Source organism: Bos grunniens, chromosome 22, assembly GCF_055505025.1.
Source record: "Bos grunniens cultivar Pamir isolate PY7600 chromosome 22, Bosgru_T2T1.0, whole genome shotgun sequence".
In the NCBI taxonomy this organism is placed as follows: domain Eukaryota; kingdom Metazoa; phylum Chordata; class Mammalia; order Artiodactyla; family Bovidae; genus Bos; species Bos grunniens.
Window position 1 is genome coordinate 49721891 of NC_141186.1, and position 27589 is coordinate 49749479.

The 27589-nt window shown below is 42.0% G+C and overlaps 1 protein-coding gene across 17 annotated transcripts in view; it reads left to right on the forward strand.

Moving 5' to 3' along the window:
• Positions 1-27589, forward strand: part of DCAF1 (DDB1 and CUL4 associated factor 1) — a 96581-nt gene that overhangs the window by 64590 nt on the left and 4402 nt on the right. For 10 of the 17 annotated variants that reach the window (XM_086367796.1, XM_086367795.1, XM_086367800.1 and 7 more), the window contains 11 exons: positions 3478-3602; positions 4605-5868; positions 6608-6806; positions 8259-8341; positions 9165-9249; positions 11892-12125; positions 12676-12769; positions 13181-13285; positions 13506-13579; positions 14019-14120; positions 26550-27337. In XM_086367796.1, the coding sequence (XP_086223922.1) occupies positions 3478-3602; positions 4605-5868; positions 6608-6806; positions 8259-8341; positions 9165-9249; positions 11892-12125; positions 12676-12769; positions 13181-13285; positions 13506-13579; positions 14019-14120; positions 26550-26927 (2743 nt within the window). In that variant the 3' untranslated portion in view covers positions 26928-27337. Of the gene's footprint in view, positions 1-3477; positions 3603-4604; positions 5869-6607; positions 6807-8258; positions 8342-9164; positions 9250-11891; positions 12126-12675; positions 12770-13180; positions 13286-13505; positions 13580-14018; positions 14121-26549; positions 27338-27589 lie in introns of those variants that run through there. The other 7 variants (XM_086367805.1, XM_086367806.1, XM_086367808.1 and 4 more) reach the window with 1 other exon arrangement.

Below are 27589 nucleotides of genomic sequence, written 5' to 3' on the forward strand. Positions count from 1 at the left end.
CATGAAGTGATGGGACGAGATACCATGATCTTAGTTTTTTGGATGTTGAGTTTTAAGCCAGCTTTTTAGTTACCTTTCTTTAGGTTCTTTAGTTAGTTTTCACTTTCTGCCATTAAAGTGGTATCAACTGCCTATCTGAGGTTGTTGATATTTCTCCTGGCAGTCTTGTTTCTAGCTTGTGCTTCCAGCCCGGCATTTTGCATGATGTACTCTGCATATAAGTTAAATAAGCAGGGTGACAATATACAGCCTTGATATACTCCTTTCCCAATTTTGAGCCAGTTCATTGTTCCATGTCTGGTTCTAACTGTTGCTTCTTGACCTGCATACAGGTTTTTCAGGAAGCAGGTATGGTGGTCTAGTATTCCCATCTCTTAGGAAAAATTTTCCAGTTTCTTGTGATCCACACAGTCAAAGGCTTTAGTGTGGTCAATGAAGCAGAAGTAGATTTTTTTTTGGGAATTCTCTTGCTTTTTCTATGATCCAGTGGATGTTGGGAGTTTGATCTCTGGTGGTTCTGCCTTTCTAAATCTAGCTTGTACATATGGAAGTTCTCAGTTCACATATTACTGAAGCCTAGCTTGAAAGATTTTTGAGCATAATCTTGCTGGCATGTGAAATGAATGCAAATGTATGGTAGTTTGAACATTCTTTGGCATCGCCCTTCTTTAGAATTGGAATGAAAACTGACCTTTTCCAGTCCTGTGGCCACTGCTGAGTTTTCCAAATTTGCTGGCATATTGAGTGCAGCACTTTCATAGCATCATCTTTTAGGATTTGAAATAGCTCAGCTGGAATTCCATCACTTCCGCTAGTGTTGTTTGTAGTAATGCTTCCTACTAAGGCCCATTTGACTTTGCGCTCCATGATGTCTGCCTCTAGGTGAATGACCACATCATCATGGTTATCCAAGACATTAATAACTTTTTGTACAGTTCATCTGTATATTCTTGATACCTCTTATTAATCTTTACTGCTTCTGTTAAGTCCTTGCTGTTTCTGTCCTTTATTGTGCCCATCTTTGCACGAAATGTTCCCTTGGTATCTCTGATGTTCTTTAAGAGATTTCTAGTCTCTTCCATCCTGTTGTTTTTCTCTATTTCTTTGCATTTTCACTTAAGAAGGTTTTCTTACCTCTTCTTGCGATTCTCTGGAGCTCTGCATTCAGTTGAGTATATCTTTCCCTTTCTCTTCTCTTCTCAGCTATTTGTAAGGCATCCTCAGACAACCACTTTTCTTTTTTGTATTTCCTTTTCTTGGGGATGGTTTTGGTCACCACCTCCTTTACAATATTAGGGACCTTCATCCATAGTTCTTCAGGCATTCTGTCTACCAGATCTAATCCCTTGAATTTATTTGTCACTTCTACTGTATAATCATAAGGGATTTGATTTAGGTCATACCTGAATGGCCTAGTTAGTGGTTTTCCCTACTTTCTTCATTTTGAGCCCGAATTTTACACTAAGGAGCTGGTGATCTGAGGCAGAGTCAGCTCCCCATATTGTTTTGACTATATAGAGCTTTTGCATCTTCAGCTGCAAAGAATATAATCAGTCTGATTTTGGTATTGACCATGTGGTGATGTCCATGTATAGAGTCTTCTCTTGTATTGTTGGAAGAGGGTGTTTGTTATGACCAGTGCATTCTTTTGGCAAAACTGTTAGCCTTTGCCATTCTTCATTTTGTACTTCAAGGCCAAACATATCTATACTGTAGTTTATTCTCCTATTGATGGGCATTTAGTGTCTTCTTTCTTTTTCCTGTCAAATGAGTGGTACCATGAACCTCTTTTTGAAGTCCCTTTAATGCCAAACAGGTGTCTCTTGACTCCCTACTTTTGCATTCGAGTCCCTTATGATGAAAAGGACATCATTTTGTTCTAGAAGGTCTTGCTTAGAATATACAAAACCTTAGAAATGGAAATTATTCTTAGCCTCTGTTAATTTGTTTAATCTCTTTTCCATAATTCTGTAAATAGACATAATTAAGATTATAGTGTTTAATTAAACTCATCTTTTAAATGAAATACCTCAAGTTATATGAAGATACAGAGAATAATATAACAACTACTCCATACTCAGGGTTGGCATGTTGCTTTCTCAGTTCCTTTCCATTTTCTGCCCCCCAGCCCAGAGTGACCAGTTTTCTTGAATTTGGTATGCATTCTTTCCATTCTTTTTTTTTTTTTGCTATGCATATGTGTGGGTGTGTAATCAATGATTTAGTACTCTTTTTATGTTCTAAAATTGTATAAAGTCTTACTTGTGCTTGCTTTCTTCACCCTTACTTTTACTTATTTATTTAATGTAAGTTTCAGGTATTCAGTCACCCTTAAGTGTTTAAGATTTATGTGTTGATACGTATTTGAATTCTTATATTTGCATATTGGGTTTCCCAGGTGGCACAGTGGTAAAAAATCTGCCTGCCAGTGCAGGAGGCCCAGGAGATGCAGGTTCAATCCCTGGGTTGGGAAGATCCCCTGGAGTAGGAAATAGAAACCCACTGCAGTATTCTTGCCTGGAAAATTCCATGAACAGAGGAGCCTGGTGGGCTCCATGGGGTTGCAAAGAGTCAGACATGACTGAGTGACTAAGCACATTTCTATACTATGGTTTATTCTCCTACTGATGGGCATTTAGTGCCTTTTTTCTCTTTTTTTTTCCTGTCAAATGAGTGGTACCACGAACTTCTTTTTGAGGTCTCTCTTGAGGATGTGATGTGTACAGTTTGAGTTGTAATGTGGCTGCATCTCATCTTTAGTGGATGTTGCCAGATTGTTTGGAAAAATGACTTCTCCCACAGCAGTCTATGGGAGTTTTCATTTTCTCTCCCTTCTTGCCAGTGCTAGGTATTGTTGGCTTTAAAATTTTGTATCTTGGTTTTGTTGTCTTTTGAGCCTTTTCATTTGTCCTTAGAAGTTTTTTTGAAACAATTGTCAGTAGCTGCACAGTTGTCCAGAATTTAACACAGGTATTCCTGTTTCCTGTGTAAGTTTTCTTAATTCTTTTGCTGTTTTACATGATGTGATAATGGACATCTTAATCCATAAATACTTGTTTGTACTTCTGATTATTTCCTTAGGGCAAATTCCTAAAGGTAAAATTCCTGGGCCAAAGGTTACAAACATTTTAAGAACCTTGTTTCATATTTCCAAATTATTTTCTAAGAGGAGTGTCCTATTTTCTTCTCCTCCCAAAAGTTTGAGAGCATTTGTCTCTGCTCATCTTCACCAGCATTGGAGATTATCCTTTGTTTTTTAATCTTAGCAGTTTGATAGATGAAAATTCCATACCCATGTTTTTTGAAATTAGTGTTGTGGTGACTTACAGGTCCTCTCTTGATGCCATGGCTAGGGACAGAGTCATTCAGGTAGTAAGTAGTTCTGACCCACTGTGTCTGTCTGTCTCTCTTTTAACAGAGACTGTTTCTTGTGGCTGTATCCGAGTTTCCCTTTGACTAATTCTTCTTTCTGTCCAGGAATGACACTGTGCGCTTTGCTCTGGATGTCCTGGCTATTCTCACTGTTGTGCCAAAAATTCAGCTCCAGTTGGCAGAATCAGTGGATGTACTAGATGAGGCTGGCTCCACCGTCTCCACTGTAGGTAGGTTGTATCTTGCCATTTTTGTCATTGCGTGGTTTTAATTTGTTTTCCTCTGCCATTCTGGTTGTGGTTACTTAACTGACCTAATTTTGCAGTACTAGAACAGAAGGTAGCAAAGGAGGGTACCCTTTAAGTTCTTTTAAGTCATGTCATCAGTTTCAAATAAGGGAGTCATGTTAGTGAACTCAGGTATTCTCGGTGGTACAGGCATTTTTGCTATAATAGTACAAGTGCATTCCTGAAAACCTTGCACTCTTCAGAGTGTTATGCTAAAAATAGAATTTATAAGAAACATGGGTTGGGGCAGATAGCAAAAAATTTAAGCAACTCAAAATGAATAATTGGCAAGCAGCGCAAATGAATAAGTTATTATACACAAAAACAAAGGGAAAAAACCCTTATTAAGATCAGGGCTGATGAGGGCTGCTGCTAAGGTGAGCATGCAAGTCATGTGAGTGGCTGTGGGCCCTAGAATGCAGTACCCTGGGGAGAAAGCCTGAGGCTTAGCCACTTGTTTTTAAGTTAATTCATATGTAGAAGAAAGGGTTTCTGCTACTACTATAGCAGCCAGGCTGAGGACTTTTTCTTTCCTGCTGGAAGTTTTTATTCATTCCCACTGTTTTTGCTTTCCTTACCTAGGAAAGCTTGTACATGAACCTTGGTGACTTCCACATCATTCCCGTATTTAAAAACTGCATATGAGGTCTTCTGACATAAAGATACACTGTAGTAGAACTGGCTGCATTTTATACAAACTATTCCTTACACTTAAGTCCATGGGGTCGCAAGAGTCCGACTGGACTGAGCAACTGAACTGAAGAGAAAACTGCTACACTTTAAAAATAAATTATTTATTTATTTTAATTGGAGGCTAATTACAATATTGTAGTGGTTTTGGACACAATGAATAGAACTGTAAATTTTGACTCTGAAATAAATTTTGACAATTGAAGTTGGCATTAGTGTTATGAGGAATAATATTAAAAAATTTTCCCCCTATAGGTATCAGCATTATTTTGGGAGTGGCTGAGGGTGAGTTCTTTATTCACGATGCTGAAATTCAGAAGTCAGCACTTCAGATTATCATCAATTGTGTTTGTGGCCCGGATAACAGAATTTCTAGTATTGGCAAGTTTATCTCTGGAACGCCTCGGAGGAAGCTGCCTCAGACACCCAAAAGCAGTGAGCACACTCTGGCCAAGATGTGGAACGTGGTGCAGTCCAACAACGGCATCAAGGTGCTTCTGTCCTTACTGTCTGTCAAGATGCCCATCACAGATGCAGACCAGATCCGGGCCCTAGCCTGCAAGGCCCTGGTGGGCCTGTCTCGCAGTAGCACCGTGCGGCAGATCATCAGCAAACTGCCCCTTTTCAGCAGCTGCCAGATCCAGCAGCTGATGAAAGAGCCTGTGCTTCAGGACAAGCGTAGTGACCACGTCAAGTTCTGCAAGTACGCCGCTGAGCTCATCGAACGGGTGTCGGGAAAGCCGCTTCTTATCGGCACCGATGTGTCCCTGGCACGTCTGCAGAAAGCTGACGTTGTTGCCCAGTCACGGATCTCCTTTCCTGAGAAAGAGCTGCTTCTACTGATCCGAAACCATCTCATTTCTAAAGGCCTTGGGGAGACAGCCACTGTGCTGACTAAAGAGGCCGACCTGCCCATGACTGCTGCCTCCCATTCTTCGGCCTTCACCCCGGTCACTGCTGCTGCTTCTCCTGTTTCTCTTCCCCGCACCCCTCGCATCGCCAATGGCATTGCAACTCGATTGGGTAGCCATGCTGCTGTGGGTACCTCTGCCCCTTCTGCCCCCGCTGCTCATCCTCAGCCGCGGGTGCCCCAGGGTTCACTAGCTCTGCCTGGTCCATCTCATGCAGGAAACTCCCCTGTGATTGGTAGGATCAGTTTTATCAGAGAGAGGCCATCACCCTGCAATGGCAGGAAAATCAGAGTGTTGCGGCAGAAGTCGGACCATGGCGCCTACAGCCAGAGCCCAGCCATAAAAAAGCAGCTGGACAGACACCTTCCCTCCCCGCCTACGCTGGACAGTATCATCACAGAATATCTTAGAGAGCAGCATGCTCGCTGCAAGAACCCAGTTGCCACCTGCCCACCCTTCTCTCTCTTTACTCCTCACCAGTGTCCTGAGCCAAAACAGAGGCGACAAGCGCCAATAAACTTTACCTCAAGGCTAAACCGCAGGGCATCATTTCCAAAGTATGGAGGGGTAGATGGCGGGTGCTTTGATAGGCACCTTATCTTTAGCAGGTAAGGAGAGGTTACCTCACTCCCTGAGAATTGGAATGATTTTTCTGTTTACGTCAGAGTATGTGGGCAATATCAGCATGAAGTAATAACTCCAGAAAACCATTTGTTGGCCTGAAATACCAGGAATTATCATTTTGTGTGAATACCTGAGCAATGTGACTATACCCCCTTTTGTCAAGGGGAACCCAGGGGTTCCTTGTATAATTACTGGCAATATAAGATACTCTGTTCTTGTTATATTAGTATGTTTTCTAGAGCCCATGCAACACTCTGTCCCTGACGAGGCTCTCAAGTTTGTACTTGTGCTGGTCCAAGTTGTTACCTCTTCTTATTCCTTAAAAATTTTACACTGGGGCTTCCCCTGGTCCAGTAGGTAAGACTCCACACTCCCAATGCAGGGGGCCTGGGTTCAATCCCTGGTCAGGGAACTGTGCTGCAATTAAGAGGTCACATGCCGCAACTAAGATCCAGTGCAGCCAAATAAATATTTTTTTTAAATCTTGCATACAAGTCATGGGATCTCAGGTTTTTGACATGGGAATTTTTGTTATTGTTAACATTTTTAAGTGAAGGTCCAGTTCTCTCTTGTAAAATGAAGATGAACCACTGATGGTCACTGATAATTTGGAAGAACCCACTTGAAACAGAAAGGCTGTTTTTCTTTCTGTCCTTCTAACAAACTTTTGTTTTTCCGAGTCTCTGCATGTTCTTTCTCTCTGACTCTCTCTTGTTTGTTCAGGTTCCGTCCTATTTCAGTGTTCCGGGAAGCCAACGAGGATGAGAGTGGCCTCACCTGCTGTGCGTTCTCCGCACGAGAGCGCTTCCTGATGCTGGGCACCTGCACCGGGCAGTTGAAGCTCTACAACGTGTTCAGTGGACAGGAGGAGGCCAGCTACAACTGTCACAACTCAGCCATCACACACCTGGAGCCCTCCAGGGTAAAGCTCCCTTCCTAGGTTGTGCTCAGTCATGCTTCTAGGATAGGTTGGTGACCTGCAGGTGTGTGGGCTGACCGGTTTCCCGTGTTTGTGTGTAAAGTTTGTTTGAAACACAGCCATACTCATATGTTTATGTATTATGTCCTGGCTGCTCTGTGCTACAGCGGCAGAGTTGAGTATTGTGGTTGCATGCAGCACAGACCATGTGGCCTGCAAAACCTACAGTATGTACTGTCTGGTATCTGGCCCTTATGTTTTCCAGACCTAAAGATAGATGGACAGATTTTTAATGTGCTTTATTTAGAAACTTGAGATTATCTATCAACTATGACCACAGAAGTTTTTGTGTTGGAAGGAAATCTGTAACAACTGTGAATTTTTAGGAAAACAAGTATTGTATGATCCCAGTGGTAGGTCATAGTCTAGTAGTACTATTTATTTTAATTCTTTATATTGGAGTGTAGCTGATAAGCAATGCTGTGATCGTTTCAGGTGGACAGCAGAGGGACTCAGCCATACGTATACATGCTTCCATTGTCCCCTAAACTCCCCTCCCGTCCAGGCTGCCACATATACATGGAGCAGAGTTCCCTGTGCTATACAGTATGACCTTGTTGGTTATCCACTGTAAATATAACTGTGTTATTAGTACTGTTCTGTGGATGAAATCAATGCTTTTGCTGTTTCTACAAGTCAAGACTGTTAAGACGACAAGGATAATTTTCCTCAACTTAAAGTGAAGGAGGTTGCTATATTTAAAATGCATAACCAACAAGGACCCACTGTATAGCACATGAAACTCTGCTCCATGTTATGTGGCAGCCTGGATGGGTGGGGAGTTTGGGGGAAAGGGGATACACGTATGTGTATGGCTGAATCCCTTCGCTGTTCACCTGAAACTGTAACAACATTGGTAATTGGCTATACCCCAATACAAAACAAAAAGTTTGAAAAAATTATAATGTGGGAATCGTGAGGAATATAGATTAATTTGGTGATGAGCTGGGAAGAAAAATAAAGCAAGTTGATCTTTTATTGGGCTTTCTCTTTGAAAAATCTTGTAAGAATCCTTAGCTACAGAGTCTAACAGCTGTTTTCAGTTTACTGATACTTCAGATGAGGGAGATGGAGAAATAAGGCCAAATATTAAGAAAGGAGAAACCATGTTTGACATTTAAGTCTCATCATCCCCCACCCACCACACCCTTGAAACTATTGTATTTCATGTTACTAGTTCAGGAGGATTAAATATTCTCAAATTTAGTGATTTTTTGTGACATAGGAGGTGCATATTGATTAAATCTTAGCAGCTTCTGACCATTTCTTGATTCCTAAAAGTTTTTCTGTTTTCTTTATAATCCAACAATATATGTTATATTTTAAAATGCTAATGAAAGATGGCATTTATGTAAACACATGATTAGCCACCTTGGGCTTCCCATCTTCTTTTAGGATGGATCCTTGCTGCTGACATCAGCTACCTGGAGCCAGCCTCTGTCTGCACTGTGGGGAATGAAATCAGTATTTGATATGAAGTATGTATCTACTTTTATAATTCAGTGTCTCTGTTTTACAATTTATCCCCTTCATCTGATTCTTTGACTCAGCATTTTGGGGCAAGAGAAGAATGCTGTAAGTTTTATTGCTGACTTCTCTCTTCCTTATCTGTGGTACATGTTTAATAAGATTTTTTTTTTCTTGGTTCCTGGGTATTCTTACCCAAGTTTATACATTCCCATCAGACAGCAGACCCTTCACTGATCCAGAATGGCACATCTTTCTATTTTATCATAGTGGCGCTCTTTGCTGCTGCTGCTGCTGCTAAGTCGCTTCAGTCGTGTCCGACTCTGTGCGACCCCATAGATGGCAGCCCACCAGGCTCCCCCGTCCCTGGGATTCTCATGGCAAGAGCACTGGAGTGGGGTGCCATTTCCTTCTCCAATGCATGAAAGTGAAAAGGGAAAGTGAAGTTGCTGGGTTGTGTCCGACTCTTAGCGACCCAATGGACTGTAGCCTACCAGGCTCTTCCATCCATGGGATTTTCCAGGCAAGAGTACTGGAGTGGGGTGCCATTGCCTTCTCCGGTGGCGCTCTTTGCTGGGGCATATTTCAGAGGCATATGTACCCTGTTAGCCATTGTTTTAACCAAGTAGTTCCCATTCATTTATTTTGAATCTTCTTAGACAAATTGATGGAGAGAATTTTCTTTTTAATCTTACAATTTTTTCCTCTTTGGGAGCTGAGAATCTTAAGGTGAGTATAGTCAGGCAAGGGGCTGAGAATCACTTTCTTTTTAGTCAGTTAAATAATTATGTCCTGAAGATCAGTTACATCAGTACTTCTGTTGTTTGTTCGTAGGCATTCCTTTACAGAAGATCATTATGTTGAGTTCAGTAAGCATTCTCAGGACCGGGTCATAGGCACGAAGGGAGACATCGCCCATGTAAGTATTTAAGAATCCACATTTTTCAGGGTGATTTGTCTGTTTATACTGAAACTTTTTGGACTGAATCTGATTACTTAAGTCCTGTGGGCAACCAGAAATTACTCAGTGATGATTCTTTCCAGATAAAATCTAGAATTGTAATGAAGTAGTTTCAGCTATATGGGAAAAATGTAAAAAGACTGAACAATCTTACAGTTTGAGAACTGTTTCATTAGCACAAAAGATACCTTGAAACACTGTGAAGTAAAGTTCCTGTCTTGGTGGATCCATATGGGGAGACAATAAACAAAAAGAAGCAAATATATGGTATGTTAGGTGGTGAGTGCTACCAAGGGAAAGAGAGCAGGGTAAGAGATAGCAAATGCTTGGTGGTGGTGTGGGGGCCTTCTTTTTCATCTAGGAAATAAGTGTCAGTGATTGGATAATGTTTAAGCAACGTCTTGAAGGAAACATGGGCGTCATGCAGATACCTTGGGGAAAGTGATCTGAGATGCAGAATGGCAAGGGAAAAGCCCATACCTGGGAGGTGGGAAGGAGAAGGAGGGGGTGACAACCGAAATTAGTGGGGGCATACCCTGTAGCCTCTTGTAGCAGTGTGTTGTTTCAGACCTTTGGCTTTTCCTGTGTATGAGATGGACACTGGAGGGTGACTAAGAAGGCATGTGATTGGAGGTAAAATTCCTAAAGTGTGAGTCTAGTTTCTGTGAGAGAAGCAAGAGGAGGCTTTCCAGTTAGGGTGTTGTGCCAGCTAACGTGAGAGCTGCAGTGGAGCTGGGCTTGGGTGGGCATGGGAGGCAATGAGAAGTGACACAGCTGGGCCCTGGGCTTTTGATACATGGAGTTTGTGATTCTCTTAGACATTCAAATAGGGAATATTACTAATTGGGGGTTCAGGAGAAAAGTCTGGGATAGGAGATACAAATGTGGGCGTTGTCTACGTATTGATAGCATGAACCATGATCTTGGATGAGATCATTAAGGAGGCTGGAGAAGAGAAGTGTGAGGACAGAGTCCTGGCTTGGGCCAGTATTAAGAAGTTGCAGTGTAAGGAGGAATTCGGGAAGGAGGACAAAAAGGGTGGCCAGTTAGGTAGCAGGAGGCCTCAGGAAAAAGACATGCCATTGAAGGCAAGGGAAAACTCTAGAGGAAGGATTGATGGTCTGGGTTAGAAACTGCCGATAAGTTGCATAACATGAGAATGGAGGGAATTTCTTGTTGGTCCAGTGGTTAAGACTCAAGGCTTTCACTGCCCAGAGCCTGGGTTCAGTCCCTGGTTGGGGAACTAAGATCCCATAAGCAATGTGGTATGACAAAAAAAGAAAGAATTGAGACATGATCTTTGAGTAACTATGTGGAGGTCATGTCAGGAGCTAGTTCTGTGCACTGTGGTGAAAATCTGATTACAGTGGGTTCACAGGAGAGCACGAGGAAAGAGCTAGAAAAACAGGTTTGCTAAAAAACAGGGATGTGAGGGTAGTAGCTTGCGGTGGGGTGGTGGTATGGAGTGGTGAAGGGAGGGTTTCTCCCAAGCTAAATTGGAAAGTTTTAAAATACATAGACAAGTTGAAGCAGTAGTACCGGTAACTGCCACCTAGATTAATGAGTTTAGTATTTTGCCATATTTTCTGTGTAAATGTGTGTGTTTTTCTGAATCATTGAAAGTAAGTTGCAAACACTGTGACATTTTATCTCATATCTTATAGCGTGTATATCCTAGCATTAATGACATTTTATTACATAATCACACTCATTATTAAATATAAGAAAATTTACAGTAATTCCCAAATGCCATCTAATTTTCATCCCATACTCAGTTTTCCCGATTGTTCCTGATGTGTTTGGTTTCAAATGTTTTTGTTTTTGTTTTTTGAACCAGGATCCAGCCAAGATTCACATATTGCATTTGGTTGTTGTGTCTCACTAATGTTTTAGAGCCAAGAACCATTTCTCCAGTTTTCATGACATTGACTTTTGAAGAGACCAGGCTAGTTGTCTTGTCCCATGATCTGGATTTGTTCGTTTCCTTGTGGTGTCTCCTTATTTGTTGCTCTGTTAAAAGAGGTTTTTTTTTTTTTTTTTTTTTTTTAAAGACTGGAAATATTACAGCATGTCTGTAAGCTGATGGGAAAGAGCTGGTCTCTGTATGGGTTGCACATTGTCAACTTTGGAACTTTTAGTGTTGTAGGGCACTAAAAGAGTATATTGGGAGATTTTAAGGAGAAAAGGGTATTTCATTGATACCGTTCTCCAAAAAGTAACCTATATAAGAGTATTCTCTGAGTAATGTTGGTTAGTCCACATGGAGAGTTTCTCAGTTTCCATCTTAGAAACGTTTTCTTTTTCTTGAAAGGGGGATGGAGAAGAAGAGAGTTTTCTTACCCCTATTGCCATTTTACTTCTCATTTTCTTACCTGTGGGAAAGAGACTTCTCAAAAAACCTGAAATGGGACTCAAAGCATATAAACTTTGCTTAGATGGGTGTGGTCTTCCTATTTTTTAGCTATTTTCAATATTAGGGCTTTTATGATTTTGATGGGCTTTTGAAAAGTGTTGGGGAGCTATTTTATGCAGCGTCTGTTTGAATTTGTCAGTGGACGGATTGGTCTGATTTTTCTCTTCCCACCCCTTCTTCTCTAAAGATTTATGATATTCAGACTGGCAACAAGCTGTTGACTCTGTTTAACCCAGATCTTGCCAACAACTACAAGAGGAACTGCGCCACCTTTAATCCTACAGACGATCTTGTCTTAAATGATGGCGTCCTGTGGGATGTCCGCTCTGCACAGGCCATCCACAAGTTCGACAAGTTCAACATGAACATCAGTGGCGTCTTCCATCCGAACGGGCTGGAGGTCATCATTAATACTGAGATTGTATCCTTTGCACCCCTGCCTGTGTTGCCATTTCTTATCTAGCTTGTAATGCAGAAATAATTTTATCTTCCTACCAATACCTGGTTGAAGTGCCCATACAGGTAAATAACCTGATTTTTCCCTTTGGTTTGAGGTATTATTGAATCTCTAGTGGATTCTTACTGATATTGGTAATTATTGATGACTTTTAACTGGCTTTTTTTTTTTTTTATTGGGAAGAGTGACCAGATTACTGCCTCCCTCTTCCCCTGGTGTCAGGTTGAGTTTTCTCTCTCTCTGGAAGGATGCTAGTCAGAAGAGTCAAGTGAAGTGCTATTACCGGGAGAAAGGGAACTCCTGAGGCTATCATAGGAGATGTTCAGGCCATTCTTCAGAAATAGACATTCTGTGTGCTTTTGTTTTACCTTGATCTCATTGATTTTTAAAGTGTTAATACCTAGACGGAGGAGAAAAAGAATATTTCAGAATTTCAGATATTTCAGAATTTCCCTCATGAAACTAGATAAGAAGTTTTGGGAAAAATAGTTTTCCTTGACCACTCCCCTCCTAGTGGGACCTTCGAACCTTCCATCTTTTACACACAGTTCCTGCTCTCGATCAGTGTCGCGTGGTGTTCAACCACACGGGGACAGTGATGTATGGAGGTAATAAGCTTTAGTAGTACAGATGGTGAAAAAATTTGTTGATGAGAATAATGTTGATTTGTTGTGAAAGGCTACTGGCTTTGATGATAAAATCTTGTATACAAAGAAATTTTATGACTAATTAACCCATGTGTATCATTATGAACTTACAGAAAAATATTATCTGTCTTGCAATTTTTGTGCACCTTCAGCTGTAACAGTTCTTGGAATCTAGATGAGAGGTTGAGGATGTTGTTTGGATATGCAATGAAGATGCTTTGAGAGAAATTTACTATGCTCTGAAGCATAGTATGCTTCTGAAGGATGCTCTGAAGTCTTGGTTGTCCGTTGATATTTTCTCATTTGTGAATGGGGGATGTTTCTGATTCTAATAGTGTTTTGCTCCCCTGTCCCACTTCCCCTCCCAACTAGCTATGTTGCAGGCAGATGATGAAGATGACCTATTGGAAGAGAGGATGAAAAGCCCTTTTGGATCATCCTTCCGAACATTTAATGCGACTGACTACAAACCTATAGGTAAGTGTGAAGTGTCAGGCATTGATGATTTTGCCTTGTATTGGTGTTCCTTATTTAAGATCCTCCATTTTCTAAGAGAATTATAATTTTTCTGCTTTTGAAAAGCAGATGAGTTATGGAAATATTTATGAACAGTCACCTTGAATCCTTAAACAGAAAGACTGGTTTTACAAGCACAGCAGTAGTCCAATCCTAAGTGTTGTCACATTCTGTTTTCCAGCAACAATTGACGTGAAAAGGAACATTTTTGACCTGTGTACAGACACCAAAGACTGCTATCTTGCTGTCATCGAGGTAAAGGGAGCTAGAAGAAATCTCAGTGTTTTATTCTGATATTTAAGATCATCTTCAACTTATACTCCAGGCATTTTGTCTGATATAAGATGTGTTTTAAAGCTGATGCATTCATGGTCATAGACTGTGATAATCTATTCGTTTGACGGGGAGATACACAGTCTAAGAGAAGTAATAGGAAAATTCTGATACAGAGCATTGTGGACTGTCCCGTCTCCGCTTATCCTGGACTCACTGTCAGACCTTTCTCAGAGGAGTTGCTCTCTTGCTTGAGCATCCTTGGAACAGAAGTTGTTGCAGGGATGGTGGCCTCTCCTTTGCTGCCCAGCCCTTTTCTTCATGTTTTTCTTTCCTTCTCTGAGGGTCTGTCATAGCTGAGATGTGGCTGTGGGCCTTCTGAAAACTAATTTCTCCTTGTGGACCGGGTGTCCTGTTTCAGAACCAAGGCAGTATGGACGCGCTGAACATGGACACCGTGTGCAGGCTGTATGAAGTGGGCAGGCAGCGTCTGGCAGAGGACGAGGACGAGGAGGAGGACCAGGTCAGTGCCTTTCAGATTTCTTTCTGCTGAAAATTGCTTATAGATACTATGCACTTCTGCTTTTAGCTCTAGGGTTTTTTCTTTATTTATTTTTAAAGATTTTTGCTATAGGTGTGTCTGCAACCTCTTGGCATATTCTCAAGGGCTTTCATGTGTTGATCACTGAAACTCTTCAGAAGAAAGCAGATTTTTGTTATTATAAGACTTTAACCAATACCTGATGGTCCTGTGAGTTCCCTTTATAGATTAATTTGCAGGTCAGCAATCTCTGATTTTGTTTTAGAGATTTCCTTGAACTCACCATCAGAACCAGTGCCTTGTCTGGCTTCAGTATTGGCAGGCCCCCATTTCCTCAGTGTCAGTACACAACAGAAACGTCAGTCTGCTGAGCTGTATCGCGGAAATGGCTTAACCTCTGTAAAGTTCTGGTTTGCATTTTCTCAGTTCTATGCCATAACCTGTTTTCAGAGTTTAAAAGGAGCTTGCAGATAGGAAATAGTGATGTTTTTGAGAAATTAAACGTGTAAAATGTGGGTAGATGGTATCATGTTGCACAGAATCGTAGCTTTTCCTTTTTTATAGGGATTTTAATTTATGGTCATGTTATGCTGGGTGCTTACCTGTGCGGACTGTCAGTTGATGCCATTTAAGAAGAGTTTCTCAAACTACTGACTTTCAGCAGCTCTTTCCTGTCTACTAGGCTCATACTACATTCTTTTTCCTGGCCTGATTCTTCAGACAAATCTGAAAAATATTTATTGCTGAGTGATATAAAGTTGAAAATGAGTGGAGTTTTACTTTCTTGTTGTAGATAATAAAATAGATAAAATGTCTTTCTTCCAGATCTTGGATTCATTTCCGATTTTTCTTCCACTGTGGTGGTGTTTGGTCTTGGTGCTCTGTATCCTCTTTAAAGGCCACACAGGTGCCCCGAGTGAGGGCAGAGGCCACCACAGGACAAGAGGACACACACTTCCTTCTGTTTGCTCTGCCCTTGCTCTCGTCCTCATCCCTCCCTCCTGGTTCTTTGGTAAATCACACTCAATGAGCTTAGGGCTCGTGGAATAGCTTTCTGTTGGCATCCTTCCCCAGCAGCTTGTACTTCAGATTTAAAATAATTTTTAAGAGTAAAATTTTTGAAAGTGGTAATTTTAAGAGTTTTTTTTTTTTGATGCAAGTCTGATACTATGGGCTTATGACTCATGTTTTTTTTTCTGACAGGGCTTAGTACTGACTAAGCAAGGGTGATTTGTCGTGCCAGTTTGAGATTTAGGTGTGTGTTCCACTATTGGGCTTTATAGGTTATGAACCTCTTGAGTAAACCTTGTCACCTGGGGTCAACAAGCTCAAACAGACTTACCTTACAGTCTTCTGTGTGTGCTGTCTAGTCTCCACTGTCTCTGGTAGAATGTTCCAACTTGGCTAAGTATACGTTTTATTAGAGCTTAGAGGTAATTCATAATCTCAAGAAGCGTGTTTCTGAGCAGAGCGAGGAGGAGACTTGCATGTGTTGGGGTTAGCGGTCACTGTGGGATCAGGGCAGAGCCTTCTGCAGGCCTTGCTTCTTGACCCAGAGGCACCAATGCTCCCGTCTGCGGGAGGCCCTGATAGGGGCAGTTTCCCAGCTCCGTCTGCCCCTCTCCTCACGCACAGATGAAGAGTCAGGATCCTTCTTGGATACCATGGAAATGTTACTTTATAAAGCACTTTACTGAAAATGACATCCTTAGTACAAAAGTTTTGTTTTTTCTTGGATAGAGTTTAGTTTTTAGAGCAGTTTTGGGTTCACAGCAAAACTGAGCAGAAGGTCCAGAGTTTTCCCATAAATACCCTGTTGCTGTGTGCATAGCCTCCTCCATTAACAGCATCCCACACCACAGTGGTACATTTGTTATAGCTGGTGAACCTACTTCCACACATCAGTATCACCCAGAGTCCATAGATTACATTAAGGTGCAATCTTGGTGAGGACATTTTGTGGTTAGAACGAAGGTGTAATGACGCTGTCCCCATTGTACTATGTACAGAGTAGTTTCACTGCTCCAAAAATCCTGTGCTCCACTGATTGATCGCTCCTTCCCCCAGCCCCTGACAACCACTGATGTTTTTACTGTCTCCATAGCTTTGCCTTTTCCAGAGTGTCTTATAGTTGAATCATACAGTATGTAGCCTTTTCAGCTTGGCTTCTTTCAGTGAATAATATGCACTTAAGTTTGTTTCATATCTTCTCATGACTTAGTACCTCATTTCATTTTAATGCTGAATAATATTCCATTGTCTGGTATCACAGCCTATCTGGCATAATTTGAGTAAAGTTTTGGCACTTCAGAATAGAGCGCTTGTATAACTGCATCTCAACAGCAGCAACAAATCAGCCCTTGTGCACCACGTGCAGGTTTTATGTAGACAGCTGTTTTCAGCTGTTTTGTGTAAACACCAAGGAGTGCTGTTTCTGGATTGTATGATAAAAGTACGTTTAGTTTTATAAAAACTTCCAAACTATCTACCAAAGCGGCTGTACCATTTTACATTTCTGCCCTCAGTGAATGAGAGTTCCTGTTGCTCCACGTGCTCACCTGTATGAGGTATGGTTAGTGTTTTCCATTTTGGCCTTTTTAATAGATATGTAGTGGTCTCACTATATACTTAAAATATTAATTTAGACTTTTATTCCTTCAGTTGAATAATCAAAAAGTGTGGTTTAAGTTTTTTTTGAGTGAAAAGCAATATAGTTCTTGGATTGTTTTCTTTTTCTTAATTGAAGTATAGTTGATTCATAAAGTTGTGTTTCAGGTGGACAGTAAAGTGATTCAGTGATGTTTAGCGGTATATGTTTTATGTTTATATATTTAGTGGTATATGTATCGTTTATATAATTTATTATATAGTATATAATTATATATTATAGTATATATACTGTATATACAGGTTGCTTCTATGTCTTGGCTATAGTGCTGCTATGAGTGAACACTGGGGCACATGTATTTTTTTTTATTAGAATTTTCATCTTTTCAGGATATATGCCCAGGAGTGGGATAGGTAGATCATATGGTAACTCAGTTATTCGTTTTTAAAGGAACTTCCATGCTGTTTTCCTAGTGGCTGCACCAGTTTACGCTCCTATCAGCGGTGTTGACGGTTTCCTTTTCTCCACACCCTCCTCACTTAGCATTTATTATTTGTGGACTTCTTGATGATGGCTGTGTGAGGTGATATCTCATTGTAGTTTTGGTTTGCATTTCTCTAATAATTAGTGATGTTAAGCATCTTTTTATGTGCCTTTTGGCCATCTGTATGCCTTTGAAGAAATGTCTATTACAGTGTTCTGCTCATCTTGGGTTGTTTTTTTGATACTGAGCTGTATGAGCTGTTTTGTATATTTTGGAAACAGGTCACATTGCTTGCAAATATTTCCTCCGGGTCTGTAAGTTGCCTTTTTGTTTATGGTGCGTTTTGCTGTGCAAATATCACATCCCATATAATGCCTTGCTTTGTCTCTGATAACTCTAAGCTTTCTTGCCTGCCTGCCTTCCCTCCTCCCCTGCTCCTCTCCTTTCTTTGTTTTCACATGGCATGTGGAATCCTAGGTTCCCAACCAGGGGGTCGAGCTCACAGCAGTGAAAGCAGAGAGTCCTAACCACTGGACTGCCAGGGAATTCCTTTTTGTGGTTTTCACTGAGTATTTCATAGGATTCCCCTCTCTTCTTTATTAGCATGTTAGTTATACTTTCTTTTTTTTTTTTTTCCATTTTCTTTAGTGGTTACCCTAGAGGTTGTAAGATTATATTTACAGGTAATCCAAGTCTACTTTCAAATAACACCGTAGCTCTTAATGAATAGTACAAGTAACTTAGGATAACAAAACACACAGTCCTAATTCTTTCCTCCTGTCCCTTGTTTCATTGCTGTCATTCATTTCACTTACATAGAAGCATGCATAATTGAATACATTGTTGGTATTACTATTTTGAACAAATTACTGTTAATTTGAATGAAGATCAATTACAAAAATTGTTTATTCTACCTTCACTTATTCCTTCTCCAGTGCTCTTCCTCCAGAGTTTTTAACCTAATCGTCCTTCTCTCGGAAAACTTTGTTTTAACATTTATTGCAAAACAAGTTTACTGGCAACAATTTCTCAGTTTTTGTTTATCTGAAAAAGTAACTCCTCTTCACTTATGAAGCACACCTTCATTGGTTACGAAGTTATAGGTTGGTGGTTTTGGTCTCTAAACATGTTTAATATTCTTTTCCACTCTACTCTTGCTTTCATGGTTTTTGAGGAGATGTGGGATGTAACTTTTTGTTCCTTTATAGGTAAGGTGTTTTTTGTCTCTGGCTTATTTCAGGATATTTTCTTTGATTTTCTGTAATTTAAAAATGATGTGACTAGGTGTGGGGTTTGGGGGCATTTAGTCTCTTCAGAGCTTCCTGGATCTTTGGTTTGGTTTCTGGCCACCATTAATTTGGGGGCATTTTCAGTCATTATTTCAAGCATTTCTTCTGTTCCTTTTTTTCTTCTAGAATTCTCATTACCTGTTCAGTTCAGTCGCTCAGTCGTGTCCGACTCTGCGACCCCATGAACCACAATATGCCAGGCCTCCCTGTCCATCACCAACTCCCAGAGTTCACTCAGACTCACGTCCATTGAGTCAGTGATGCCATCTAGCCATCTCATCCTCTGTCATCCCCTTCTCCTCCTGCCCTCAATCTTTCCCAGCATCAAAGTCTTTTCAAATGAGTCAGCTCTCCGCATCAGGTGGCCAAAGTATTGGAGTTTCAGCTTCAACATCAGTCCTTCCAATGAACACCCAGGACTGATGTTTAGGATGGACTGGTTGGATCTCCTTGCAGTCCAAGGGACTCTCAAGAGTCTTCTCCAACACCACAGTTCAAAAGCATCAATTCTTCGGTGCTCAGCTTTATTCACAGTCCAACTGTCACATCCATACATGACCACTGGAAAAACCATAGCCTTGACGAGACGGACCTTTGTTGGCAAAGTAATGTCTCTGCTTTTGAATATGCTATCTAGGTTGGTCGTAACTTTCCTTCTAAGGAGCAAGAGTCTTAATTTCATGGCTGCAATCACCATCCGCAGTGATTTTGGAGCCCAGAAAAATAAAGACACCGTTTCCCCATCATGCCTTTTCTGGTTATCCCACAGTTGTTACTGGATATTCTGTTCAGCGTTTTTCACTTTGTTCTCTTTACTTTTGAGTTTTGGTGGTGTCTATCGAGATATCCTGATGCTCCGAGATTCTTTCCTTAACAGTGTCCATCCACTAATAAAGCCCATCACAGGCATTCTTCACTTCTGTCACGGTGTTCTTGATTGCTGGCATTTCTTTTTGGTTCTTTCTTAGAATTGCCATTCTCTGCTTCTGTTGTGCATCTCTTGTTGCATGCTGTCTACTTCATCTATTAGCGAACCCTTAGTTTCTTAACCATAGATGTTTTAAATTCTTGGTCTATTAATCCCTCCCATATCTGAAGCTGTTTCTGGTGCTTATTGTCTGTTTAAACTTTTTTTTTTCTTTTAGTATGTCTTAATAATTTTTCTTGACAGTTGGACATGATGTGCTGGATAAAAAAAAACTGTTGTTGGCTTTTAGTAATGTGGTGGTAATATGTGGAGGAAGGAAAGCAGTTTATGGTCTTATAACTAGTCTTTTAATGAGTCTCTACCTCAGTACGGTGAACTTTACACATCTGTTTCTTCCGCTTTGTTTCAGTAGTACAGATGGCTGGAATGGGCTGGAATTGGGTATTTCCCTTTCCCCAATAGATCAGGGTCTGGTTAGATAGTTTCTCCTGAGGGCAGCCCTCCTTAGGAAGAACAGAATTCTGATGCATTTCATGTTATTTTTCCCCTTCCCCCTGCCAGAGGCACAAGGGAATTTTTCTCTAACATTCACCCTGAGAACCAGGTCAAGCTTCTGGAGGTAAAACCCATATACTGTCTTTCATTGCTCAGACCTGTCTTCAGCCACTGGTCATTTTTAGTTCAGGTTTTCCTACCTTCGCACTGGTTCCTGTGGATGCTTGTGTTTCTGGGTCTGTGCTGTGGCAAGTTGCAATTCTCCGTATTCGCATGTTGGTCCCTCCGATTTTAGGGGCAATGGTTTGCCCTGTCAGCCCACTTCTTTGTCAAATGTGAGACTTACTGATTTTTTTAATTTGTTCAACTTTTTACTTGTTAAGGTGGAGTGACCACTTCAGGCTTCTGGCTCTTAAATGGTGAATTTATTTTAAAGGACGATTAGGCTCCAGAGTTTAAACCTCTTCACCAGATGCAGCCAGGAAATCCCTATAATAGAAAGGTTTCTGGTAATGCTTTCTGGGCTTCATGCCTGTCCTTGGTGTCATGGATGAGAGGGTCCCACAGTGTTTAAACCTCAGTTATGAGATCTGGGTGAAAGGGAGAGGTCTTCACATGGATACTTGAGACCTTGGGTTTATTTGTGACATGGATCTTCGTGTTTTCTTGACTGCAGCAGGATTTAACTTGGACGTGTTGCTAGTATTTCTTGGTACCAGAGCTTGCAAGTGGTATTAGATGCTCCACATGTTGTGTGGTTGCTTTGAGTCAGGGTTTTAATAGTGACTGGTCTTTTATTCTTGTGGCTTTTTGCTTCTTAGACACCACCTTCCCTGGTGCATGTTCTTTTCCACTTCAGCTGTCATGGGTCAGGGTGTAGCTTATTCTTGAGTAGGTACAGAAGGTGGTGGTGTCAAGCTGTAGTTGGTGTATTAGTACACCTGTTGGTACAGGTGGCTGCAGACTAACGTTCTTGTTCATTCATCACTACCCCATCACTGTAGATCACTACAGATGGCAGTTTTGTCTCAAGCTTCCTGAATTTTACATGTTGAACTGTAAATGTGCAGCAAAAACTGGGTTTATCTGAAGTTACTTATCAATACCATTATCCCTGCTCTTCCACGTCCTTGCAGTTTACAAAGCAGTGGGCAACAGTCTTCTTTAGGAGCTTTCGGGTGGGTGATTGCTGGTGTCTGTGTTTGAGGAGACAGTCAAGAAAAGAGAAGCTAGGTATTGCGGATGCTGGGGGGCTGTTGCTGGGACTGGCCTCACTCTTCTGGCAGAGGTGGAGTGACAGATGAGAAGCGAAGCTTAGGTGGCAGGGTGTGGAAGCCAGAGATCACCACAGAGGAACACTTAAGGTGTTCAGATTTCTTCTCATCACCTCTTCATGTATCAGGTTGATTTTTTTTTTTTTTTTAAACTCATTTTCCTTTGTTTCATCTGATTTTAAAACTGGAGACTTCATTTTCATGTTTTCATTTGCTATTCAAAATTTTGTCCTAGTCCAGATATCTACTCTTAGGTCTTCTCAGATGTTCCAGGTATGACTTACATGGCTCAGGGGTGCAGGCACCTGTGACTGGCACCTTTGAATTTGCCTTTTCACTTTAGCAAAATAAACTTAGAAGCCTGAATGGTCGGCTGCCACGTGCTGAGATGGGCCAGCATAAGGTGCCTATACAAATGGTTTTTATTGATTGAAAAAGCTTTATTGATGTAATTTACATATCATAAAAATGGTTGTCTTTTGCCTTTATGTTTAAATAAGCTTGGAGATTAACAAAGGATGAACTCTACCACTGTGTTGCTGAATTAAAACATGTAAATGTTTGATTCCTGAGGCTGCTAGTTTGCCAGTCTTCAGGCATTTGATGAAAGCAGATAAGCTACTCACTTACTAAAACTCGTATTATCCAATTTTGGTATGTGTGGTTTTTTTTTTTTTTTTTTTTTTTTTTTTTTTTTTTTTTAAATCAATTCTGTCAACTTTGATGTTGGCTTTCAGGAAAATTATAAAACCAAGCATTAGAATTGGTCATTTGTTCCTAGATTTTGAAAAGCCAATACATTTAAACAAATTATAGTTAATCTTAAATTTCTTTAACAAAACAAGGGAATACTGCTTTCTTTTCTCCACTCTGTTCTGGAATCTGGGCACACTGTGAGCTGCGCCTCCTGCGTGCTCCCCACTGCCTAGAAGCGGGTGGGGAGAGTCTTTACTGATTACACATGGGCTGTAAGCTTGGTCGGGGTTCCTGAAAAGCTCCCCCCGCCCACCCTAAGAAATTTCAAATGTAGGTGAATTAGATTCTGCTGGTGAGGAGAGAAAAACACAAGCGTTTTATGATCCTGAAGTGAATCTATAGCTTTTAAAGATTGTTAACACCAAGAACAAGTGTCAGAAGTAGAAGCAGGAGTTTAAATCTTGCAAATATGACATGTTGCCATTTCAGGACAGTAGGCTTAGGTTTTAACTGTATTTTTAAAAAAGCAATCCTAGTTTTTACATAAACGGTTTTAAAAGTAGGACCAGAGATTTGGTTTTTTAAGAGATTGGTTATATTTTTGAAGGCAGTATAGGCTAAAAGCTATTTGTCTTGAAAATAGACATCTATTTAAGAAGAATGTTGAATGGTGTACAAACAAATGCTGCACTAATTAAAAACCCATACTAAGTCCTAGAGAGCAAGACAGCTTGAGAGGAGGCGGGCAGGTAGGTGTTGGTACCTGTGGAGGGATACCGTGGAGACACTGTGGGTTCACGTCCATACTCCTGCATTAAAGCCAGTGGTGCAATATCGCAGTTAAGTGAGGTTTTTTGGTTTCCCAATACATAGAAATGTTATGTTTACACTGTACTATGTCTATTAATAGTGTGCACTGTGTCTAAAAAAACAGTGTACATAGCTTATTTTATTGGCAAAAAATGCTAACCATGATCTGAGCCTTCAGTGAGTCGTAGTTGTAACATCAGAGATCACTGATGACAGATCTCTATAACCAATATAATAAAAATGAAAAAGTTTGAAATTCTGAGAATTACAAAATGTGGCACGAGACATGAAGTGAGCAGATGCTGTTAGAAAAAAAAAGTGGTGATAGCTTTGCTTGACACAGGGTTGCTTCAAACCAGCAATTGTTTTAAAACACCAAGAAACCACAGCATAATTGCAGGAAAACAAGGTATGCCTGTATTCACCTTTTTGGTTGTGTCATTAGGGGTTTTGGGTAGGATCCGTTACTACAGAAAAGCGTGACCGAGAACCAGAGGTCAACTTAGATCCATTTTGTCAAGTGGTTTTTCCTTATGGTTACGCCGCAATTCCTGGGCACCTTTCCCAAGTCCTCCTGTGGAAGCCTCATTTGTAAAGATTGGTTCTGTCAGCCTGGACGCTGGGTGGAGTTTAGGCATGTTTACTTTGGGGAACTTTCCCAGTTCTCTGAAATACGCATTCTGATGGCCATACATGAGTAGGAAGCACTAGTGTCATTAAATCATGTTATGTAACAAGAGATTAAGATGTATTTAGGGAAGTTGGCATTAAATGGTTGTTTAGTAATCACTGCTTCTGTTGTAATTCTGCAGCCTGGGCAGCATTATGGAGCGCTCCTGGGTTTTTTACTCTGGGAAGGGATAAGACCACAGAGATTTAGAGAGACTGGAGGTAGACAGGAGCGGGGAGAATGCAGTAGGTGAGTGCAACGAGAGGAGTGCTGGGCACCCCTGTGTGAGGGCGATGGTAGTTCACTGGGTGTTAAGCTGTGCAGGGGGGAGTGACAGCTGTTTGAGATTTCATCTGGTTACTGGAAGAGGTATGGAAAAGGGGCTAGATTTAGAAGGTGCTTTGAGTTCAGTTTTAGAAGTTTCTGTGGTACAGATGGGTAGAGCTATCTAATGAGAGTTTCAGGATTTGACTTAAAGTTGTAGGAACCTTTATGCCTAGGAGATCTGGTCAGGATGAGGTCAAGATTGGCAGCCCAGTGCAGAGGCCAGGATTGGTCAGGGTCAGTCACTGTAGAGAAGCCCGGTGGTTGGCCGTTCAGGCTTTTGTGTTCCTTTAGGAAGATTCTAGTTACTATAATAGGAGCAACAGGCTTACCGACCACTTAGTATACGCCAGGCGCTTTCCAAGGAGGTTACATACATATATTGCTCCCCCCGCCCCCAACAACCCCGTGTGGCTAAGTTGATCGCCCACAGTCAACACAGTGCCAGTAGTTTGGATTCTTCGAGGCAGCCTGGCTCCAGGGCACATACCATCTCCCGTGGAATGCGGTGGGCAGAATCCGGACTGTCAAGTGTTAGAGGAATAGAAGGCTGAAAGAGCGGATGAGTGAGTAAGTTGAGGACCTAGAGGCCAGGAGGGCGGGTTCAGGTTACCTTTTTCAAAAGTCTAGGTGGAAGGAGTTTGAAGCCTGTGTGGATTGAGAAGTTTAGCCTTGGGGAAGCCGAATCTCTTCAGAGATGAGAAGCTAGTGCAGACAGACGTGAGGGTGGTTGTGAGTGGAGTGGGCATGAGAAAGGTGCGGTGTGGTAATAAGGACCTGGGCTGGACTGAGGTCAGGAACAGGAAGGAAGGCTGGCTTCTTCCTCACATGAGGCTTGAGTCAGGAAACACCCATGCTTGGCTGGAGAAGGCACCTGAGGGATTGCACACCAGTTGATCTGCTCCCTGAACAGGAGAGGGGAGCGGGTTGGTTTATCTGCAGGGGTTTGGGGCTTTTGGGTAACCACGAAATTGACTTAAGATGGAACCCAAAAGGGAAGAGCTTTGAAATTCTTTCTGTAGAATTTATTAGTTTAAAACAGCCTGGCCCTGAATTCATGTTTCTAAGCCCTGAAAGAGAGGTTTTAGGGAATTAAAACAATACTCTTTGATCTGAATGTGGCTGGAGTTGAGTCAGGATTCTGGCAAGTTGCTTCTTTCATTAAGTAATAATTTTTGGATCACTTTTTGGCCACTCAATTAGTGGAAGCTTTGTTCTGTACATACGAAGGTGAGGGCCTCATTTTACAAAACAGGCACTGAAACCTGCAAGAATGCTCTTAAAATTGCTTCCTCAACTCTCTTTTGGGTTCAACCACAGGATTAGATTTTACCACAGCATTTTGAATAGACCTTGTGAGCTTCTGTTTCATGCTCCAGATTTCAGATTTAAAATTTAGAAAGTGAGCTGATGGTCATTGGGTAGCTGTTCACATGTAGGTGATGTGTGGCGAGGCTGTTCAGCAAGGGTTGCAGGTCGTCCTGGGTTCTGTTCACACACACACACAAACTCTGGTATGGAACGTACTTGTACAGGCATCAGGAATACTGGACTGGGTATTTAAAGTTTTCCCATATAGCTGCCAGAAATTGTTGAAAAGTCTCAATCAGTGGCCAAACAGCAAATCAAAAAGTCTCTCAATGGTGGGTCCAGTTTTTCAAGGTTCGTAGAGCAGAGCCGCTGTGCTGATGTGAGCCTGGTTCACACGACAGCTCATGAGCAGCAGTGGCTGGATGAGTTGTGTGCTTGGGTTTTAAGTGATTGGCATGAAGCAGCACTTTCAACCATGTTTTAAAAATACTTTTTCTGCTGTGTATGGCTTGTTCTGTCGTGCCTTTCATTAGGCTCCGGTTCAGTGAATCTTGTATTTTATTACTGCAGGAATTAGCATCCTGTAGCTGCGGGCAGTGCTCACAGTTGATGTTTGAGCAGCAGGATTAGTGATTGAATGTTGGGAACAGCTGCCATCCCTCGGAAAGCAGAGGTGTCTGTGTCCTCTTGGTTGAAGGGAAACGGTTTGGATTTTGGTGCAAAACTGAAATGCGGCAGATGCCAAAGTGTATCATTTCCAAAGCCCAGGGTACCTAGGGCTGAGCATTTCATTAGTTTTCTGCTATCTTCTTACCTTGGGGAAGATCTCTTAAGAACGAAGTATGGACTGTTTCTCTTGCATACTGGGGGTTAGTATGTGGCTTGTAACAGAAAATACGGTGTCTAAGTGTTATATACATGGTAAAAGTCTATTTTGTTGAATATTCAGATCATGGGATGCTTGTGATAGCGGTGTCAGAGGTTTACCCACGGTTTATCTGTGATTATGAAAGATCGAGGACAAAGATTGAAAGGGCTTAGGAGCCAGTGACGCAACTGTATTTGTCTTGTTTTATTAAGCATTGCTTTTTAGATTCCAGGTAGAAGCTTTTATTCCAGTACCTCAGCTGATTTCATTTGATTTGGTTGATGCAAGAGAGAGAGAGAAGAGCCTCTTTGGGTTTATTATTAGTTAGAAACATAGACTATTGACGGCAGAGACCTCTGTGGAGTGTGTTATCCATTTCCTTGGAGAAGGGCTGCGTGACGAGTACTGCCTTTGTGGGTGGCCATCCTTGCCTGAGGGAGCGCTTGGGGCCTTGGGGGACACGTGTGCGCCTGTCTCAGCCGTCACTGACGGGTCTCGCTGGCCCGTGAGGCCTGTGCTGAAACCTGGATCACCGCGCTCGCTACTGCTTGTTCCCACCGCTGTCCTTTGGGAAGCAGGGGAGAGACTCCCTGTGTGGCCGAGGTGGACTGGGTCTTGGTGTCTTGGCTAACAGACCTCATGCTTTCTTACCAGGAAGAGGAAGAGCAGGAGGAAGAAGACGACGACGAAGACGACGACGACACTGATGATCTGGACGAGCTGGACACAGACCAGCTGCTGGAGGCAGAGCTCGAGGAGGACGACAACAACGAGAACGCGGGGGAGGATGGGGACAATGACTTCTCGCCCTCTGATGAGGAGCTGGCGAACCTCCTGGAGGAGGGGGAGGACGCGGAGGACGAAGACTCAGATGCAGATGAGGAAGTGGAACTGATCCTGGGGGACAGTAAGTCTGGGGCTCACTATGAGCCTGGGCACCCAGGGGAAGGGCCCTTCCCTGTGCCCACCCAGCCCCGAGGGCAGCCGCACTGGGGTTCTATGCCCGGAACGAGTCGCCGCCCAGGCCCTTGAGGAAAAGTCCTTTCATGTCTCTGTTCCGCTGTGTTCCTGTCGTGACGTCTGGCGCCAGTTGTCTCTTATCTCTTTAAAACAAGGGTTGACACTTTCTGTAAAGTCTGGACAGTAAATCATTTAGGTTTTGTGGGCCGTTCTCTACTCCTCTCTGCTGTTGCAGTGAGAGAGCAGCCAGAGACAAGGCGTAAATTAATGCTGTGGTTCTGTTCTATAAGTAGCTGATGGGCTTGGTTTGGCCCATGAGCTGGAGTTTGTTGACCTGTTTCAGAGGATAAGCCTTAGCCCGGAAGGCCGAAAGTGCGGTTCTCCTGAGAGGTTAGAGCTGGGTTGTCGATTGCAGCTGCTCACAGGGAGCTTGTACCTACTCCTTCCCAAAGCTGCGGGAAATAAAAGCCGTCTTGCGCGTTGGAATGCCTACTTTCTGTTTTTGCCTACTCCCTCTTAAAGGCTGGGGGACAAATGTTCTTTTTGGCTTGTTTTGTTCCTCCTCCCCCTGCCCCTCTTTCTAAGTTTTAAAGAACACGCTCCAGTTTTTCTTGTCCTCCCCCCTTAGAACAGTTCTGTCTCTGGAGTCAGACCGTCCCCCAAGTATACTAATGGACCCTGAGGGGCCTGCGAGCTCTGCAGCCGTACCCGTTTTAAGAGGACATGTTTGGCAG